The sequence below is a fragment of the Hipposideros armiger genome, unplaced genomic scaffold (genome assembly GCF_001890085.2).
Source record: "Hipposideros armiger isolate ML-2016 unplaced genomic scaffold, ASM189008v1 scaffold_108, whole genome shotgun sequence".
NCBI lineage: Eukaryota > Metazoa > Chordata > Mammalia > Chiroptera > Hipposideridae > Hipposideros > Hipposideros armiger.
In genome coordinates, this window is record NW_017731458.1 from 3,688,658 (window position 1) to 3,707,721 (window position 19,064).

General features: G+C 53.7%; 1 protein-coding gene across 5 annotated transcripts in view; it reads right to left on the reverse strand.

Annotated features, from left to right (window-relative positions):
* The window catches only part of SEZ6 (seizure related 6 homolog), a 43,051-nt gene that overhangs the window by 10,575 nt on the left and 13,412 nt on the right, over window positions 1-19,064 (reverse strand). For 4 of the 5 annotated variants that reach the window (XM_019647080.1, XM_019647081.1, XM_019647084.1 and 1 more), the window contains exons 2-4: window positions 11,058-11,717; window positions 10,471-10,604; window positions 2,065-2,260 (exon numbers count right to left, since the gene is read on the reverse strand). In XM_019647080.1, the coding sequence (XP_019502625.1) occupies window positions 2,065-2,260; window positions 10,471-10,604; window positions 11,058-11,717 (990 nt within the window). Of the gene's footprint in view, window positions 1-2,064; window positions 2,261-10,470; window positions 10,605-11,057; window positions 11,718-11,839; window positions 11,861-19,064 lie in introns of those variants that run through there. The other variant, XM_019647079.1, reaches the window with a different exon arrangement.

Below are 19,064 nucleotides of genomic sequence, written 5' to 3' on the forward strand. Positions count from 1 at the left end.
GGTACCCCATTTCACAAATTAGGAAATTGGGCTGGGATGAGGTGAAAGCAGGAAGGGGGGGGCAAATGATGAAGCCCCCAGACTCCATAGTAGGCTAAGTACCACTTCCCAGGATGAGCTTCCTCCTGTTGCCATGACGACTGTTCCCAGAGAGACTGCACCACTGCAATCTGTTGAGCTATTTTCTTCCTGGCGTCTGTTTCTGGAGCCAAGTCCAGTGCCAGGAATGCTCAGGAGGGAGGAGGGGGATGCTTGGCAGGGTCCTCGGCCTCCTCACCCTGCCGGAGGCTGTGGGAGAGGAGTTGGAACTTGGTTCTGCAGATGAGGCTCCTGTGGGGGCCCGTCCTTGTGATCTCCAACATTATCTTGGACAGCTCCAGCAGGGCATTGATTGGTGCTAGGCTCCTCACCCTCTCTTCTGGGCACCCACTTTCTCCAGCCCAGGGAGACACACGTGTGAGCACATTCTCCTCCTGTTCCCATCTCTGGGATCAGTGCTAATTACAGCTTATAATTAGGGGAATTACACTCATTAGGGAAAGAGCTGATCATTGACAAAGCTGGGCCTATGTGGGGAGGGCATCTGGAAGCTGAGAAGGAGGCAGGACTGGGCTAGCTCGCCCAGCCCCTCCTTGGGGTCTGCTCCCCATCACAGGGCCTCCAACTCACTGCCTTTCAGCTACTTTTGTCTGGCCCAGTAGAGAGGCGGTCCGGGGTTTTGTGCAAAGGTATTTGCAGCAAGAGAGAAAGTTACCGTGGCGTGAAATTCTGCCCTCTGCTAAGTTGGATTGATGAGCCATTAGGGAGGCTAGCTGGGCCGCCTAGATGTTCACCCTTCCCTCAGTGGGCTCCATGTCTCTGCCAAGCCCCTGGCCAGCCCCTGCCCACCACCAGGCTCCCTGTTGTCACGTCATACTGCTCCCCCAGTTTGGGTGGAGAGGCCAGGAAAGGGTGAGTGCTCCTTAGGTGGGTCCCAAGCATCCCCATCTCCAGAGGAGTGCTTGCCCTCCTCCCTTGCTGTGGCCCCCTACAGGGCTGCGGAAGTGGTCCATGACGATTCAAGGCAATCCTGTAATCGTTCACACCAATTATTTCCCCATTAGCACTCCCCCATTTGAACTGGTTACCCTATTGCAGCAGTGCAAGGGATCAAGAAGACTTTGCCTGGGGAATAGGGGGGCCGGGAGAGATGCTGATGCGAGAGGGACAGAGTCCCAAGCCCCTTCTCCCTTTCTCATGCTACCAGCTCTTTAATACTAGTTTCTGGTTTCTTCATGGGGCACGCTAAGCGCTTGACATGCGACCATTTTGTTTAATTCTCATCATGACTTTTTGTGGAGTAGGTATTTTGGTCTCATCTGACGGCAGAGGAAAATGAGGGTTAGAGAGCTCAAATGACCTGTCCAAGGTCAACAGCCAGTGGGGAGGAGATGCAAACACAGATCTGCCCATCTTCTGACTGTGATTTTCCCATTACATCATGCCGCTTCTCTATTTTCAGAGGTGTTCTGAGCTGACTGGGGCATGGGCCAGGTCCAGGGAGGGTGAGGCCGTTCAGAAAGAGCAGGCTGGTAGCTAAGCACCTCCAGATGGACATTGTCAAGCCCCTTGACCTTGATTGACTCCTTTGCATTTGGGGGAGGGCTTATATTGTGATTGTCTGTTTAAGTGTCTGCCTCCCTGAGATTCTGAACTCCTTGAGGGCGAGGATTTGGCTGGTTCACCTTGATACTGCCCACGTCCAGCACAGCTTGGCAAAGAACAGATGCCTAAGAAAAGTATACTGAATGAACGAATGAGTAACAATAGGCACACCTGGGGGCTACCCCATCCTGTGTCAGTCCTCCTTCCAGACCAGTTCTCTGCAGGGTGGTAGGTGGAGGAGGGAAGGTTCTGGGGGTGTCAGATATGCAACACTCACCTACAGCTGTACACAGCTTCATTGGGCACCTGTGTTCTGTGTTACTAGCCTCTCCCTGTTCCCCTCCAGGCTGTAATAACACCAGAAACCCCCAGGAGGGCAGTCAGTCTGGGCTGGTTCTTCCCTCCACTGCCCAGGCCTACCTTGGTAGAGGAAATGGAATGTGCCAGGCCCAGCAGGCGGTGGGAGGCTCTGGAACCTCAGGGCTGCTTGGTGGGTGGGGCTGCGGATGACTTGGCCCCTCAGCAGGAAAGACTGGTTGGCCAAGGGCAGTGGGTCAGGCCCCCCCAAGCCCTCCACAGTCACTGTCTCTCCCTGCTGCAGGCTGATGTTCTGGACCTGCCGGTGGAATAGACAGAGCAAAGCAGAGCCGTCAGGCTTTTCCTTGCTAACTGAGCCCTGCTACCCTCAGGATCCTGCAGGTCCTAACCATGGCCAATCCTCAGTGTCCCTTGGGCACTGGATCCCCCATGCCCTGAGCTAGGCACTTCAGGAGGGGCTCATTTTACCTTCCCGATAATCCTGGGAGATGGGACCTGAAGTTCAGAGATAGTAAGTAAATTATCCAAGGTCACACAGAGATTATTAGCAGAACTGGGATTTGTAAACCCAAGGAATCCGGTTCAAACTTGCTATGGCCCTCAAGGCCCTGCCCCACTTGGCCCCTGCTGACTGCTCAGTCTGGCTTTATACCTTGTGCCTCTACGTGCCAGCCACCCTTCTATTCTTGCTTCTATTCTCAGTAACCTCTTTTTCCAGTCCTTCCCTCTGGCAATCACAGGTCCCTCTGCTACCACGGTAATCCTCAGGCCTTCAATCCCTGGGCCATCCTTCTGGGCACCGTGCCTCCATTCAGTCAAACCAGGATTGAACAGCAATAGACTCTGCCCAGAGGGGAAGTGGCAGTGTGGCCTGCTACAAGGAGCACTGGATTGGGAGCCCAGAGATCTGGGACCACCTCATCCTAACCGTGTAACCTTGGACAAGTATGCTATTTAGGCTTCAGTTTCATCAGCTTGTAAAATGGCCTGCTGTAAAAAGAAAAACAACACAAAAATAAAATGGCCTAATGTAGATCTTTGCTACTCAAAATGTGGTCCAGCAGCAGCAGCATCACCTGGGAGCTTGTAAGAAATGCAGAATCTCAGACCCCATCTCAGATATACTAAACCATACTCTGCATTTTAATGAGATCGCCAAGTGACTCAGAAGCACTGATCTGCATAGTCCCCAGTGTCCCTACCATGTTGCTTTGAGGCAGGGACTTCAAGGGTTAACCATGGGCTAGTTAAGTGGCATCCTGTGAGTCACCAAGTCCCTCCTAATCTTATTCCATTTGGTTCCTCCTCACTATCCCTTTGTAGCAGTCTTGGCCCTGATCTCCCCTGCCCCATTTTTGTCACCTGGAGAATGGGCTTCATCCTTCCCATTCCCAACTCACCTTCCAGGCCCTGGCTACCTGAGATTGGATCATGTCTCTCCCCTACCCAAACCCTGTTGGTGACATCAGATTGCCCAGAGGACAAGGTCCAAACTTCCTAGCTCACAGTTGGCCCCAGTGGCTTTGCCAGCCTCACCTGCACTGCAGCCACAGGCTATGCCTCACTTCCATCCTCTGGGTATTTGCATATGCAAGACCCCCGCAGGGAAAGCCTTCCCGTCTTCCTGTCCTGGTAAGCCGTCATTGTTTCAGATCTAAGGGCCACTAACTATTTTCTGCCTCCCAAGCCAGGCCAGTCAGTTCCTTTGCTTCAAGCTCTACCCACCTGTCCCCTACCCATCACTCTATTATCAAAGCCCATGGTGACATTTTGGGTCACAACGCCCTCTTCCCTGGGCAGCTTCAATAAAGATGTGTGGAGAGAGTGAATGTGTGGGCTGGCTGCTGGAGGTACAGTCCTCGCCAGATTCCTGTGAGCTGAGAAGCCAGAGGATACTGAACCCAGCCAGGTCTAAGGAGATGGCCGTGCTGGGCCCCTCAGATTGTGGGCGCTGAGAAGAGATGTGCCCTGAGGAGAAAGACCTGGTGGGTCTTTGGGGTAGAAAAGAAAGCTGAAATCAGGGTGCTGGGAAAGAACTGCCTCCTCTCCTCTCCGTGAGGATCTCTGCATAGGGGCACATTTGGGTGGAGGCTGCCTGACCATCTGCCGGGGACATTCCTCAGGGAATTCCTGCGGCAGGCGGATGCTGGATGAGGTCCCTTCAAACTTGGAGATTCTGTGATTCTAGAGTTGGGCAAACAAGACTCACACACGTGGAATCTGTAATTATCGAGAGATGCCAGGCAGCATATAATTCTGCCTTAAGTGGCGCTAAATGCTTGCCGCAGGAATCCTCTAGGAGGGAGTGAAGGGGACACAGGCTCAGGGAAAATGCATGGAGCAGGTGGGTCTGAGAGCTCCTTAAGGGGGCAGGACTGGGAGGGGGTTGAGGAGGGGAGGACATCAGGGCAATTACTAAGGAAGTAAAAGCAGAGAAGTAGAAATGAATTTAGCGTTTTTCCTAGTTCGCATAAACACCCTTTTGACCTCTAGCTTCCAGCTCCTGACCCTGCTGCTTTGCCAGCAGCAGTGGCAAAAACAATTACCATTTACAGAGCACCTACAACGCATCAAGCCTTGCATTATTTACAGATATTATTTCATCCTCACCACAATTGTATAAGGCAGGTGGTAAAATTTCCATAAGTCAACAGAGGCTCAGAGAAGCTGAGGAACTTGCAAAAGGTCACACAGGTGTTAAGGAACAGAGTCTTGGTTTGCTGAAGGCAAAGGCAGCTCCTTCCCTCTCAATCTCACCTGCAGGCGTGTTACCTGCAGACAGACTTCTAGACATCTTTATTCCCAGGCCTCAGGCCTGCCAGGTGTAGCAGGGAGGTGGATTTTGACCTGAGCTGGCTTTTTCTAAGATGTTGAGGTGTACGTTCCCACCAGCTATCCTTCCCTCCAGAGGCCCGTCAAGCTGGAAAAACTGGGAGCTGAGGCCTCTGGCCCCCTCTGATCTGGGGAAAGCAATGCCCCCTGAGGCTGGCCTGGCTCCTAGCCCAGCCTGGTGGTAAGGGTAAGGATGAGAACATGAAATGAAGCAGGCCCGGGTTGCCCAGGGCTTACATCCAGAAGGCACCATGTTCTTAGCTAGAGACTGTCTGTGCAACTCTGGTCCCTAGGGTTTCAGGCACCCACTTGCAGGCCTGCTGCAGTAGCTGGAATGTAATTTGTCACTGTTTGAGGGCCAGGCTTGACAGGGGCCAGACAGGACTGGGTGTTGGACAAGGCGGGTGATGAAGTCTTGATGCAATTTGCAGGCATCTGAAGAGCTTGGGAGACAGATTGAAATGTCAGCTCTGCTCACGAGGGCTGTCTTCCCACACCCCTTGCTAGTAACAAGAGGGGAGCTGGGGTCCAGGCAGGGGGAAGACAGAAGCAGAGGGAGCTGAGGATGGTTCCTGCAGGACTCTGGACTAACACTGCCCATAAGGGTCAGCTCAAGGAAGGAAATACCACTTTAAGGGGGCTGACTCCTTCCTGGATGGGATGTGTGGGGATTCAGGTTGCCCTCTGCCAGCCCCCGAACCATCAGCTTTGACTGGCCTATCTGTTCCCATGGAAGTTGCCAGTTGGGTCTCCAGAACATGGTTTAATGGTATAGACTCATAGGAGGGATGGTGCCACAAGTCTGCACACAGTTGCTCTAGTACAGCCTCTCACAGGCACATGAGCTCAAGGATGACTCGTGTGTGAGCCCCACTCCCAGCATCTGAGCCCTCCAATCCCCTGGAGCTGACCACAAACCCTGCTCCACACTATACTCTTCTGGTCACCAATACCCATGTGTGTACCCTGACATAGGCCCGCTTGCATGCATGCAGCTCCCTCAAACACATGTCCTGGCACCCGTGTGCCCTCACATACATGTGCTCCCTCACATTCATGTGTTCCTTCATTCCCATAGTAGGATAATCACAATTTTTTCCATGAGAACCTTTATAGTTTTCAAAGCTCTTTCATATCCATTATCCTCTCAGCTCTCACAAAACTTCAATAAGGGAGGCAGGATAGGTTGTGTTTACTTCCACTCTCTATATAAGAGACCCTTGTGATCAGAGAGGTTGAGAGCTCCTCTTTGGGTCACACAGTAATTCCAAGGCAACGCCAGAACGCCAGGCCAGGACTCCTGATTCCTGGTCCTGTGCTTTGTCTTCATGTACAGCATCCCAGGCCCCACCCCCAAACTGGGAGAATTCCAGGTGGGTGTCCTACAGCAGCAGGCAGGGCTGGGCTGAGAAAAGAGGTCAGAGGTGGAACCCCCCAAATGTCCCCACCTGAACTCCCTCTTTGGATTTGCCACACCCAGGCCAATCTCCTGGGCCAGGGGAAGGACAGGGACTCTTGAATCCAAGGATCAAATCTCAGCTCAATCACTGACCAGTGGAAAGGTCCTTGGGCAAGTCCCATGACCTCTCTGAACCCCAGTTTCGTCTGTGAAATGGGATAATTGTACCCACTTCATGGGGTTGTAAGGATTAAGTGAGATGCCACCTGTAAGGGTTTAGCACAGAGTGGGCACAAAATTAGCAGTCTTCTTTCCCTTTCTTGAGGAGACCTGAGCCCCAACCCGGTAAAACCCCGGCAATTGCCATGGTGACAGCTGGCTGTGGACCCACCCCACCCTCAGGTTTGCCAGGGCTCTGCCTGGGAAGCACTGTCCCTGGGAGCCATCGCCTTGCTGGCCAGGTTCTGTAGCTGCTACGAAGCAGGATCAAGGGCCTGAGGTGCCACTGCCCAGTCTGGCCCATGAGGGAGATTTTTTAAAAGGAGCCTCACTCAAAGGGAGTGACCTTCTGCATCATCTGGTTCAGTCTTTTACAGAGAGGGAAACTCAGGGCCAGAGAAGTCCAGGGCCTTAGCCCAGTCACCGGGAGATAGGCTGCAGAGCCAGGACTGGAAGCCCAGTCCTACATGACAGCCTCTGTGCTCCTGTCTAAACTTGATGCTCTTCCACAAACCTTTATAGGGTAGGGTCTGCTTTAGAAACCGTCAGCATCCGGAGGGGAGGTGGGGGGGCAGGGGATGAAGCAGGTTATGAGGAGCTGTGGTCCAGAGTTGGGCTTTTAGGGATTCCGGAATCCCTGAGGCTGTTCCTCACAAAAAAGGGAATTGAGAGGGACTTGTCGAGGGCCCCAGACTGCAGCCAGGGCTGTGGTCACACAGCAGGGGCTCAGCATGATGTCAGGCTGACTTGAGCAGGGGTGTGATTTGGTCCTTAGGTTGCTCCTCTCTGCCCATGGTTCCTCCCATCCCCTTGCCTGGATTCCATCCCTGCTGCCAACCTGACCCGTTCTCGTGAGCTCATGGAGGGGCAGGCAGGGCCTTACTCGTGATGGAGAGAAGCCACAAGCCTTTCCCTAAGCCTGAGGAGCAGTGGGCTGCCTTCTAGGCCTTCCAATTGCCTCACTCATCCCACCTCCAATGCCCAGCATGGCCTGGCCCAGCTGCCAGCCCTGGGCAGGAGGGCACTGCTCAGGCCCAGCCTCTGGCAGGAATATAATCCAGGAGCCCTTAAGCGTAACTCCTGCTCCTATGCAATAAAGTCACCTGTCCAAAACTGCCTGGCAGCCTTTAAGGGCCGGTCTGCCATACCTGCTGCTTTCCAACCCAGGCTTGGCTGTTGGCTTCTCTCCTTTGGGCCTCAGAATAGGTATTGTCACCTCCAGGAAGCCGCCTCTGACGCCCCGCCCCCCAGCCTGGCAGAGCTGCCCCATCGTGGAAGTCCCACAGCCTTCTGTGATTCCCACCCCCTTCTGTGATTCCCACCCCCATTTCCATCAGCACTGAGCATCCTGTGGTCACTGTTTACGATTTCTGTGAAGAGCTGTGTCCCTAGTGCCTAGCACAGAGCCCGGCACCTAGTAATTGCTCAAGTTATATTTACAGAACAAATTCATTCTTCAACAAACATTCATTAATGATTAACTGAGTGACTTTGGATAACCTTTCTTTGCCAGCCTTAGTTTTTCCAACTAGCCATTGAGTCTGCATTGTCAGTAATTCTTCTGGTCCCCAAGTGGCCTGTGTGGTGCAGCCAGGAGGCCTAGATAGTGGTAGAGGTTGCCCGAACTGGCTCTGAAAGGAGAAGAACCTTAAATCCTGCTTCAGTCTGGCTGATTCTGTCCCTTACCCTCCTGGCCTTCCCTGCCTCAGGCCATCAAGGCCCACAGGGTCCCCAAGGACTCTGCCCCATGGTGGCCAGGTGGAGGGTGGGGCCCGCATTTGCCTGCTACATTTCCTGACAGCAATCTAGGGCTGTGGCAGGTCTTCCTCTCAAGGTTGCCTGGTAACGGCTTTTGCATTCTGATGAAAAAAAATGTGGCAGCAACAGACAACAGACACAGGGCTTACAGGGGTTTGGGGGGGGGGTGGGCATCTAGGATGGGGCTTGTGCCTGGGCCAGGGCCAGGGCCAGGGCAGGCAGAGCCAGCATCTTGCCCCTTTGTGGAGAGTGCCAGGACTGAGCCCAGCCTGGCCCAGTGGACCTCAGTGGGGGTGGTAGGCTTGGGGGGCAGGTGGAACCAGCCCAGGCCTGCAGGGGGCACCCAGCCTGGCATCTGCCCCCTCCTACCTCCTTCCCCACACCTGCAGCTGGTGTCTTCCACCCGGTAAGCCACAGCCGGTGCCACCTCTCATTAGGTGATGATTTTACATTAATTACCTTAATTAAGCGGCACTGAGTGCTAATGGCTTGGGGGGGGGGTGGTGGCTGTTCCTAATTACGCTCCCAGTCAGCCCAGAGTGAGGGGCACAGGGCTTGGCATACCAGAAGCAAACAGTTACAGAAAGAAGGGGAGGGGCCCCTGGGTGGTGTGAGAGGGTCCCTCCACCACCAGGCCTGACTCAAACACCTGGGCATGACATCCCCAGAGAGGAGGGCTGGGTGTGCTGCCCCAGGACGAGTGTAGTTGACTCTAGGCTTGGATCCAGGGGCTCTGGGGTGGGTGGGGTGCAGGAGTGGGGAGCAGGTATCACTGCCCTGTTCCCTGGGCTCCTCCTCTGCCCCCCTCCCTGTGCTTCTCAGTTGCCTGCCTGATTTCTCAACTGTCGCCTCATTCCTTCCTTCCTCCATTCACTTGTCCATGCATTCAGTTAGTTCATGGAGAACCCATTCTGGGCCCCTTACTCCAGGAGACCACTCACAGCACTCACAGCCTTGCTGGAGAGAAGTACAGCTACAAACAGACCAACAGGTAAGACCTAGGATGGGGGATACCCCAGGCTTTGGGGATCAGGAGAGACTTCTTAGATGAAGTGATGCTGCGGTTGAGTCCTAGGGAGGGGATGGCAGGATGTTTCTTCCAGGCAGAGGGGCCAGCATGTGCCTTTGGGGCTTGAGGGGAAAGTGGGCTTGGCCCATCCAGTTAGCTGCAAGCTGTTCAGTGCGAAGGAGAAGTAGAGAACAAGGGAGGAAGTGGCTCAAGATGGGCCCAGAGGGACTGGCCTTGATTCAGAGGCCCCTGGGGAGGTGTTGAGGGTAGGATCGATTTCACTTGAGAAAAATGACTGCAGAGTAGGTGAAGGAGAGATAGTAGGGGCAAGCGTAAGTGGGGTGACCAGTGAGGCTGCCACTGCATCATCCGGGGGAGGGATGATGGATGCTGGAGCTTGCTGTGGTTGTGGGGGTGGAGGGGGAGAAGCAGGCAGATCTGAGTTTTGGGGAGTATCATGGTGACAGAACTTGAATGTGAGTTGATGGGACTGGGGGAAAAGGGACAGGGAAGAGCCGAGTTGCCCTCACAGTGCACAGCTCCATGACACCCACATTCCACTGTGATGGCCCTGCTCCAGGTTTCTGACTGGTTGGGGTCAGTCTCTGAAGACAGGAGTGGGGTGGTAAGCAGGTTGAAGGAACAAAAAAGAAAGCTGGGTTTGGGGCCTGCAGAAGTCAAGGCATCTATGGCACATCCACAGGACCTGCAGGCTCAGGTTTGGGGATTAAAAGGGATGAGATGGCCCAGGGAGGTGGGGGCAGGAGGCTGGGGCTATAGGTCTGACTTCTCCACCGGCTGGTCACCTCTCTGATGGTGCAGCCATGTCTGTCTTCCCAGTTCTGTATCCCAGGAACCAGCACAGGGTCTGGCCCAGAGGGGCTGCTCAGGGAGTATTTGCTGAAGGAATGAGTGAGTGAATAAATGAGTGAATGGCTCGCTCAGGCCCAGCCACGCAGCCCTGTGTTCTCTCTATCAGTCACATAGATTCAGACACTCACCCAGGCCCCTGTCCATTGAGGCTAGAGCCCCCTCCTCAGGCTCTCTCCGGAGCCCTTGATCAAAGCCCTGGGGCAAGCGGATGGGTACGCTATAGCCCCTCTCAGCTTAGGACATTGCTGAGAGGGAGCAGTAGCCTCTTCACTCCCTGATCCAGAATCCGACCATACTTTAGGACCATCACCTACCCCTGGCTCGAGGTCCCCGCCAACTGATGCCCCTGAGTTTCCTCCCCTTCCCTCATAGCCAGCACTAGCTCCAGTTTTGCCCCCACTGGATCTAGGTCACTCACCTTGATTTCCACACCATAGCCAGGGTAGACGGAGATGTAGTAGAAACAGTCAAGGCCGACATCAGGGGGTGAGCTGGGGGCCGTGGGGGAGTCCAGAGAGCCCTCTGGGCCTGAGAAATTCCAGCTACAAGGGCCTGAGAGGCAGGAGGAGACACAAGGCTAAGCTCAGCCCTGGCAAAGTGGGTCCAACTAAAGCTGGTGTGTGTGTGTGTGTGTGTGTGTGTGTGCTGAAGCCCCCCTTTTGGGACGTCTATTCCCCTGTTGAAAGAAGGGGACCACCTTCTCTTGAGCACCTACTCTGTGCAATCTTATCTTAGTTCTCACAATGGCTTAATGAGGTAGGTATTGTTATCGCCATTTTACAGATGAGGTAGAGAGGTTCAATAAAATTCCAAGGGCCTGGTGTAATTGCTTCCAATAAGGATTTGAACTCAGGTCTATCTGGTTCCAATCCACATGCTTCCTGCATTCTGGCCCTTGGTACCAAAGGGCCAGGCAGGCTGGCACAGTGATGGAGAGGGGAATCTAGGGGCCCTGCAGCCCCCTTGATTCCCATTTCTAGATCTGTAAGCCAGCAAGTAGCTGACCTGGTGGCTGGACTGTGGTGATAGTGGTGGTGATGATGGTGGTCTCCTCATCATCCCCTGAAGCCGGGGAGGTGGCGATGGTTGCCTCGATCCCAAGCCCTGTGGTCCGGGACATGCCCTCCGGAGCCCACGGCCTGCCCATGTCTCCAGGACCCTCTTGAGTTGGAGTCCATGCTCTGCTAGGGGGTGTAGTACTGGGCCTCTCCCCTGGGCCTGCGGTGGGCACTGCCATGCTGGGCCCTGGAGGTAGGGGAGCTGTGATATGAAGCACAGGGGGCTCTGACTCCAGCTTCCAGGGCCCTTCCCTGGACTGGGGCTGAGTGGGCGCTGCAGCCATGGCTGGAGTGGGGCTGGTGAAGACGGGGCGATTGTCCTGGTTGGTCAGGCGGGGAAGGGGACTTGGGGTGTATGGCGTAGGTGGGTCGGGCTGGAAAGGCAGTGCTGGCCTCAGCTCCTCCTCACTCGTCTCTGGAACTCCCTCTTGTAGGAACTCTTCGAGCAGTGGGTGGTGATTGAGCAACTTCAGGGTGGGGGCGGTTGTGACGAAGTGGACGCCTCGTTCTGGCTGCTCAGGTGTGGGGGCCATTGTCAGTTCCCCATCCATCTCCTCGAAGCCTGGGGCCTGACCTTCTCCCATGGTTGGGGCCTCTGAGGAGAGTCCTGAAATAATAACAGATGATCAGAGGTTATCCCCCTGCCCCTCAGAGAGCAGCATCAAACCCAGTCCAGGTAGTAGGAGATCCAACTCTCTTTTGACAGAGAGCCTTGGGGAGTACGCTCACCTCTAAGAATCGGGAAGCTATAGAATTTTAGGGCTGGAAGTGAGACGATATCACATACTTCAAGGATGGCACATGAGATATCCTTTCCTCTCCAGTCCCAGGGGTGGACATTACTATTTATCATTGCGCTATTTCCTGTTGTTCTTAGATTTGGCCTCAGGGTCCTTCTCAACACAGCACTCCGGGGAGCCATGCTTAACTCCTCAGACTGACACGACAAATACATATTTGCCATCTCTAGTGTAGCTCAAAGGCCTTATCTTACCGGTGAGGAAACAGGCCAAAGAAAGGAAGTGACTTGCCCAAAGTCACATGATCAGTTATTTGCCCTGAGATGACACCCTTAGCAAGAGTGCAGTCCCCCACCACAGTGACTGTTCTGCCTGAGATTATAGTTCATTCAAGTTCATTTTCTGTTCTCAGTGAAACTGCTGGTCGTTAAGTCTCAGGAAATGCTTCATATATTTGGGATTTTATTTTACATTCCCTCGTGGGTACATGACATCTTGTTAGGGTTCCATTATGCCCCATTGTCCCATTTTTCTCCCTTGTCAGTCATTCTTTTGTTCCTTTCTTGTTTTGTTTTTCCTATTTCTTTCCTGCTCCTTCTAGGACAGTAATGTGAACAGAGTGGGAAGAACCAATCTCTGGAGTAAGTCAGATGTGGCTTCAAATCGCAAATCCATCACTTGGGGGCTATGTGACCTCGGGCGAATAACCTAAACTCTCTGAACCTTAGTTTTCTCATCTGTAAAATGGAGTTTCTTTCTAGGATTAACTGAGATAATATTTCTTCCCTTCCCCCATTTGATGTGTCTCTTTGAATTCCCTTTATCTTGTTTGTGACACTAGCCAGGGTCCATCTAAAGCATGATAAGGCAGGGATAGGATGGTCATCTGCCATGCTACCCATCTACTCTCCAATCTATAGCAGACGTTGTTAACCAATTTTGGTTATTTCTTGCCGAGGCCACGTGGGACTTCAGAATCCTTCTCAGAACAATTATCTAGGCAACCACTACCAATGGATTAGATAGGCTATGGAAGATGAAACTTAATTGCTGTTGCTGGTCTGAGGTTGCTCTGCTATTGATTATACTGATGTATTCAACCCCATAGCTGGAGAGATGATACATATTCTGCTTGTGGCCCAATAGGCTCCCCAATCTTTAACTACCAGGAGAAGGTCAATGTTTGCTGGCTCCAGATTCAGCTCATATAGAATTTTGCCAGCTCTGAGAAGGCTGGGAGGATATTCTGATTCTAACAACTCTCAAAATGGCTGCCTGAGGACTTGAAGGGAAACACAGCTAGGGCGAGATAGAGTTTGCAAGGAGAAGGTTGGTTCCTCTGCACGTCTGGTGGTGGGGCTGTCATTCCACAGGTTTACACCCATCCCATGGATTGGCGGGCATGAGGAAGCGGCAGATGGCCTACATTCTGTTCAGGAGACGATGGCAGCTCTGATGTGTCAGACAAATGGGAAGAGGGAAGAAACTAGGGTGGGGAAGGTGGGTGTATGTCAGAGGGCTCTCCATTCCTCTGGGTTAGAGGGGCTTTGGTGCCCCAAACCCTGAGAAACCAAGACCAACCTCTATCTTGAGATGTCCACTAAAGATGCCCACTAATGCCTTGGCATTCTGTGCCAGACACTGACAACACAGTGCCCAAACTAGATAACCAGCCAGGCCCATACCCCCTGGAGCAGATGGTTGCCAGTGCCTTGTGTCTTTCATCTGAGTCAGTGACGGAGGGTCCAGGCAGTGCCTGTGCCATGCCAGGGAAGTGATGCTCTCTTTACCCAGCCCCCAAATGTCACCTGGTCTTTTCCAGGTGAGCTGAGTCTGATCTCAGCATGGCACAGAGTGAGGAGCTTTTTGCATCAGCCCCTGGGGCTCCAGTGTCCCCTTCCAAGATTACCCAATAAGAGACATGGCCCATGGCCTCTAGGGTAAGCACCTGCGGGATTCTTCATTGGGAGAGGGAGTGCAAAGATATCATCTGTCTCAGGAAGGGACCATAGTGGGCACAGCTCCTACTGCCGGCTGCCAGGTGGGTGCTGGGCAATGGAGCAGAGCTAATGGGCACCTCCCGTCACTGTCGATTGCACTGATTGTGTTATCTGGGGGGACTGAGCACTGGTTAAATGGAATCGAGATAGCATATCAAACGAGCAAATTGATTCTGCAATCAGCTGCCACTTGGTCCCATAGGGTGCCACCCACTGTCAGAGAGGGTAAGATAATCTCCAGGAGACAAGCCATTTCTGGAGAGAGGGCATCTCCAGATACCCTGGTTGATTCTGATGGAAGCCTGAGACCCTCCCCCAAACCCCCTATCCCTGAGTTCATGGGGTTCTCTCTACCTGGCCTGCCTGAGTTCAAAGGTGCAGAGACTGACAAAAGGGGAGAGTATGAATTGAGTCAGAGGAAGGTGTCAGAGTCCCAGATGCCCAGTCATATCAGGCACCTATTGTGTGCCAGACACTGAGTCAGGTTGTTCCCAGATCTTGTATTATTTGATGCTACAACTCTATGAGGTGGGAATCTTATTCTCACATTACAGACAAAGAGCCTGAACCCTAGAGAGGTGAGATGAAGGCTTGCTGAGTGGCACAGTGGTAGAGCTAGGATTTGAACTTACTTTGATCTGGCTTCAAAGCCTTAATCTTTCCACACCAGCCTACCTCATAGGAGAAGGGACTGGAGCTACCCAGCAGGGAACACTCCAGCCAGTGGAGGAAACTAAGGCCCAGGGAGAGGAATGGACTTGTCCAAGGTCTCATGAAGATTAGATGTGGAGCTGGGGCCAGAGTTTCTGGCACCTGGGACCTGAGTTGAGCTTGAGCCAAGCTGGACCCTCAGGAAACTTCCTGGCTGGAACTCAGGGAGCCCCCACCCTGTGCTGAAAGCACATCTGAGTCTGGGACTCAAACCAGAGACCCAACACTACTCTCCAGGGCGCGGGCAGAGTCACACATACCTGGGTTCAAATGTCAGCTCTGTCACTTAAAAGCCATTTGTGGGAAGGAAAAAAAAAAAAAAGCCATTTGTGTCCTTGGCTGTAAAATGGGTGATTTGGAGGGGTTTTATGAGACTCTGAATGCCCTAAATAGCAGTTTCACTGGGAGCACTGAAGGAGAGGCCATACTTCCAGGCTGGGCAGCCCCCTGCCAGGACAACACGGAGGCAGGCCTCTAGGGTGGGGAGGGGCCCAGGGTGAGGCTTCTTCTTTTTGAGGAACCATATTCCTTGTTGTGTGGCCCCAGTGTGGAGGACAATACTGCCTCCCCCCCCCTGCAAAATGCAGCCACCTTCAAGGCCTACAAGTCTCTGGGGAACAGGGCCTTGGCCCTCAGCAAGACAGTGCCCATGACCCCCACCTGCCCTGTCCACCTAGTGCAGGAACACAGCGATGTACTCTTCCTACTCCCTCCAGGTTGGGGATGGGGTGGAGGTGGGGGCTGCATCCTCCAAGTGGGCTGGGTCTGGGAAACACCACTCTCCCGCCCCTCACCGCCCTCCCCACAGCAGAGGAGGCCAGGAGCTTCTAGCCCTGGAGTGGCCGGCCGCTGCCTGGGCCCTCCCCGCCGCATTAGCTCTTAAGCTATGCAAATAGACATCGGAGGGAGCCCTGTTTAAAGTATTTAGACAAAATGAAAAAAGGCTTTCATCGGCACTAATGAGCCATTCAGGATGCCTCCCCGGTGGATTCTCTCCCACTCCGCCTCCCCGCCCGTGCCAGCCCCCGCTGCCCCTCTTGGGATGGAAAACCCCCTCCCACCAGCCCCAGCCCGGGCCTCCCAGGGAAGGCCTCCTGCCCTGCCCGCTCCTCCCCAGGGCCCAGCTGGGTGAAGGTAGAGATGTGCCCCACACCCAACAGACTAAGATTGGAATGGGGGACGGTCTAGCCAATGTTTAAGGGAGCCATAGTAACTGGGGACTCTCCTTCATAGCATCCTGCTAGGTAGGTTTTATTGTCTGTCTTATAGCTAGGGAAACTGAGGCTCAGCGAGGCCCAAGAGGCTGCCAAGAATCAAAGCGCTGGCGAGCTGTGGAACTGGAATTAGTCTATGTGGGAGGCAATGATGAAGGGTCAGGGTCATTACGCAGTGTCCCTGCCTGGGGGGGGACTGCTACACCAGGCAACAGTTTACGACTCCAGATGGCTTCTCAGGGCCAGCTGGCCAGTTCGCTTGGTGCTATTTTTCGGCAGATCTTTCTGCACCATACCGCCAGAAAAATCCCAGGTTCCAATCCCAAATCTACGCCTCACTGACTGTGTGGCCTGGGCAGAGGGCTGCCTACTCGAGCCTCTGTTTCTTCATCTGTGGACTGGGAACATCTTGGGTTTGGTGAAGGCCAACTAGACAGGTATGTTCTCTTATCTGCCATCCTTACCCGTCCTCTGCAAGGGCAGAAGAGGCCACCTGTCGCTCGGGCAGCCCCCGCAGAGGTGCCAGGCATGCCCCCTCCAGGGCCCAAGCTGCTGGTCCCTCTGAGTTAGACCCAGGACAAGAACCCAGAGTTCTGAGATGTCAGAATTGATCTCCTTGTGGCAGCATCAGCTCTCAGCTGAGGGAGGGGGCATGACAGCAGGTGGGCAGAGGGGGAGCCTGGGGGATACAGTGGACAGGGAGCCCACCCCTCTGGGTTCTGGAGGTTAAGCTGGCCCAGCACAGGGAGAATGAGGATTTAATGGGATCCATTTATGAGCCCATAAAAGTTAATGAGTTTATTCTGGAGGTTTCCTGGCCCCTTTCAAGTTTTAATAGGGGATTAGTGAGGGCCTGGCTCCTGCGGACCCCCATTATCCCAGGGCTGGAGAGGGGGGAGAAGGGACCTGGGAGTGAGAGTGCCTGAGTCCCCCAGAGCCAGAGCCTGGTCTCCACAGTGACAGTTTCACTGCGCCAGCCTTGCCCACTGGGCTGAGGGGCCCTAGCAAGAGTCTGGCAGGGCCAAAAAGGGTCCCTGAAGCCCAAGCGTCTGATACCGTGTGCTACTGAAGTAATTACCCCTACAGCGTCCCTTTATCTGAGGTAGGTTTGCAGCTGTCTGACTACTTGTGTTAACAGGGAAGGCAATGGAAGCCCTGCACGACAAATAGGGGAACTGAGGCCCAGAGCTGGGATACGGCTTCTCCAAGGTTACCTAGAAGCTACAGCAGAGTCAGAATGGACACATTCCTGGGCTCTGGAGCCAGGCAGCTGGGGCTGGTAACAGCTGCTATTACTCAGTGCTGTGTGCTGGCCATGCACTGAGCACCCTCACATGTCATCTCTTATCCTCCCCTTATGCCAGGGAGGCTTAGGTTATTATCCCCGGAGATAAAGACACTGAGGCCTAGAATGGTTAATTAACTTGTCCAAGGTCTCACAGCTAATAAGTGGCGAGCCCGGGGGCAGAACCCGGAGCTGGGGAGCTCCGTAGCTCAGCTCTGTTCACTGCTCCCACTGGCCCTCGGCTGTAGCTCCTGGGGCCTCCTGAGTACCTCCCTACCAGCCTGGCTGCCATTATTCGAGGGTGCTTATGCTGGGAGCCCTGCAGCTCCAGCTGAGGGGGAAGGAAGTCCTGGTAGTGTCCTGGAGGGGTAGTGGTTGGGGTGGGCATAGAGATACACTCAAACAGACCTTCTCTGCCTGAACAGGTGCCTCACCCCTTCTGGCCCATTTGCTCACTACTTTGTCTCTTCAAACCCTCCCCATCCCATCAGGCCTAGCTCCTATCCTCCCTCTGGGGAGCCATCCCTGCCTGGCCCAGTGGGTAACACTAGCTTTCTCCTCTGACCTCCTGGTGGGACTTCAGCACAGGAATGGCTTAGATGTCTGTGAGCAAGGATCCAGCCTGAGGCATCTCTCCGTTCCCACATCTCTCCACAAACGCTGACCCTTGGTGCTAGGTGCAGTGAAAGGTGGGCTTGGGGCACAGATTTCAAGCTGGAATTCTGCCAATCTGCACACTCAGAAGGCTCTCTGCTCCCCAAAGTGCCTGGCCCTTGGCCAGCAGGGGTGGGTCTTTCAGGGAGAAGATGGGCAGCCAGCCCTTGGCAGTGTCCCAGCACAGCCCCAACTGGCAATTGATGAAGAGTGTCTGCTGGCACAAGCTGGTGGGTTCCCCAGCTCCAGACTCCCTTCCCCTGCCACTGAGAACCCCCCCCCCCCACCACACACACTCTTGGTCAGCCCCTGGCAGTCCAGTCAAGTCTGCAGTGCAGATACAAATGGGGGCACCTCCTCTTGGCCAGGCTCCCAGCATGATCAGATTCTGGCTGATCCTAGAATCTGAGCTCTTGTAGCCTCTGTAAGCATCTCATCCCTCCCTCGTACTCAGGAGGAAACGGAGTCCCAGGTCACACAGCAAACTTGAGGCAGGGCTGGGACTCAGGATGTTGGAGCTTGGAGAGCATCTGGCCCATGAATCCTCTGATACTGTAGGCTGTCTACCATCCATGGGCATGCCTTCAGAGATAGAGAGCACACTGCTTCCTGAGTTGCCAGGGTAGTTACCTCCCCCATCATGCTGGGTTGGGGTGGTGGGTGACCGTGGGCTTCAGCATCTTCAGGGTTGGGGTCTTCTTGCCAGATGGAAGGAGCATGGGTAAGGGTAATGAGCAGTAGCCAGGAGGCAGCCACCAGTCCTGGTCCTGCGCCTAACAGGCTAGGTCCCTCTACGCAAATCACTTCCCCAATCCAAGCCCCCATTTCCCTATCAGTAAAATGGAATAAGTATCTAAGGGTGCTGCCAGCTCTCACGTTCCAGGATCCGGTGGGCCACAAAAGGCTCTGTGAATAAAAATATTGAATGTTACTGTGTACTGAGACTTTACTACACGCTAAGCACCATTCTAAGTGCTTTACCAGAATTAACTCACTTAATCCCCACAACAACTTTTATTATCTCATTTTATAGATGAAGAAACTGGGACCCAGGGGGAGTATAATTCCCAAGTTACCAGTTTGGATGTGTCAGATTCAAACCCAGAGGTTGGCCAGCCCTAGGGCAATGCTCTCTAATAGAACTTTCTGTGATGATGGAAATGGTTTTTATTTGTGTGACCAATATGGGAGCCAGTAGCCACACATGGCTATCGGCTGCTTGAAATGTGGCTAGTGAGACTGACAAACTGAATTTTAAATTTTATTTCATGTTAATGAATTTACACTTAAATAGTCACATGTGGTTAGTGGCTACCGTAATGGAAAGCACAGCTCCATAACCAGACCTCT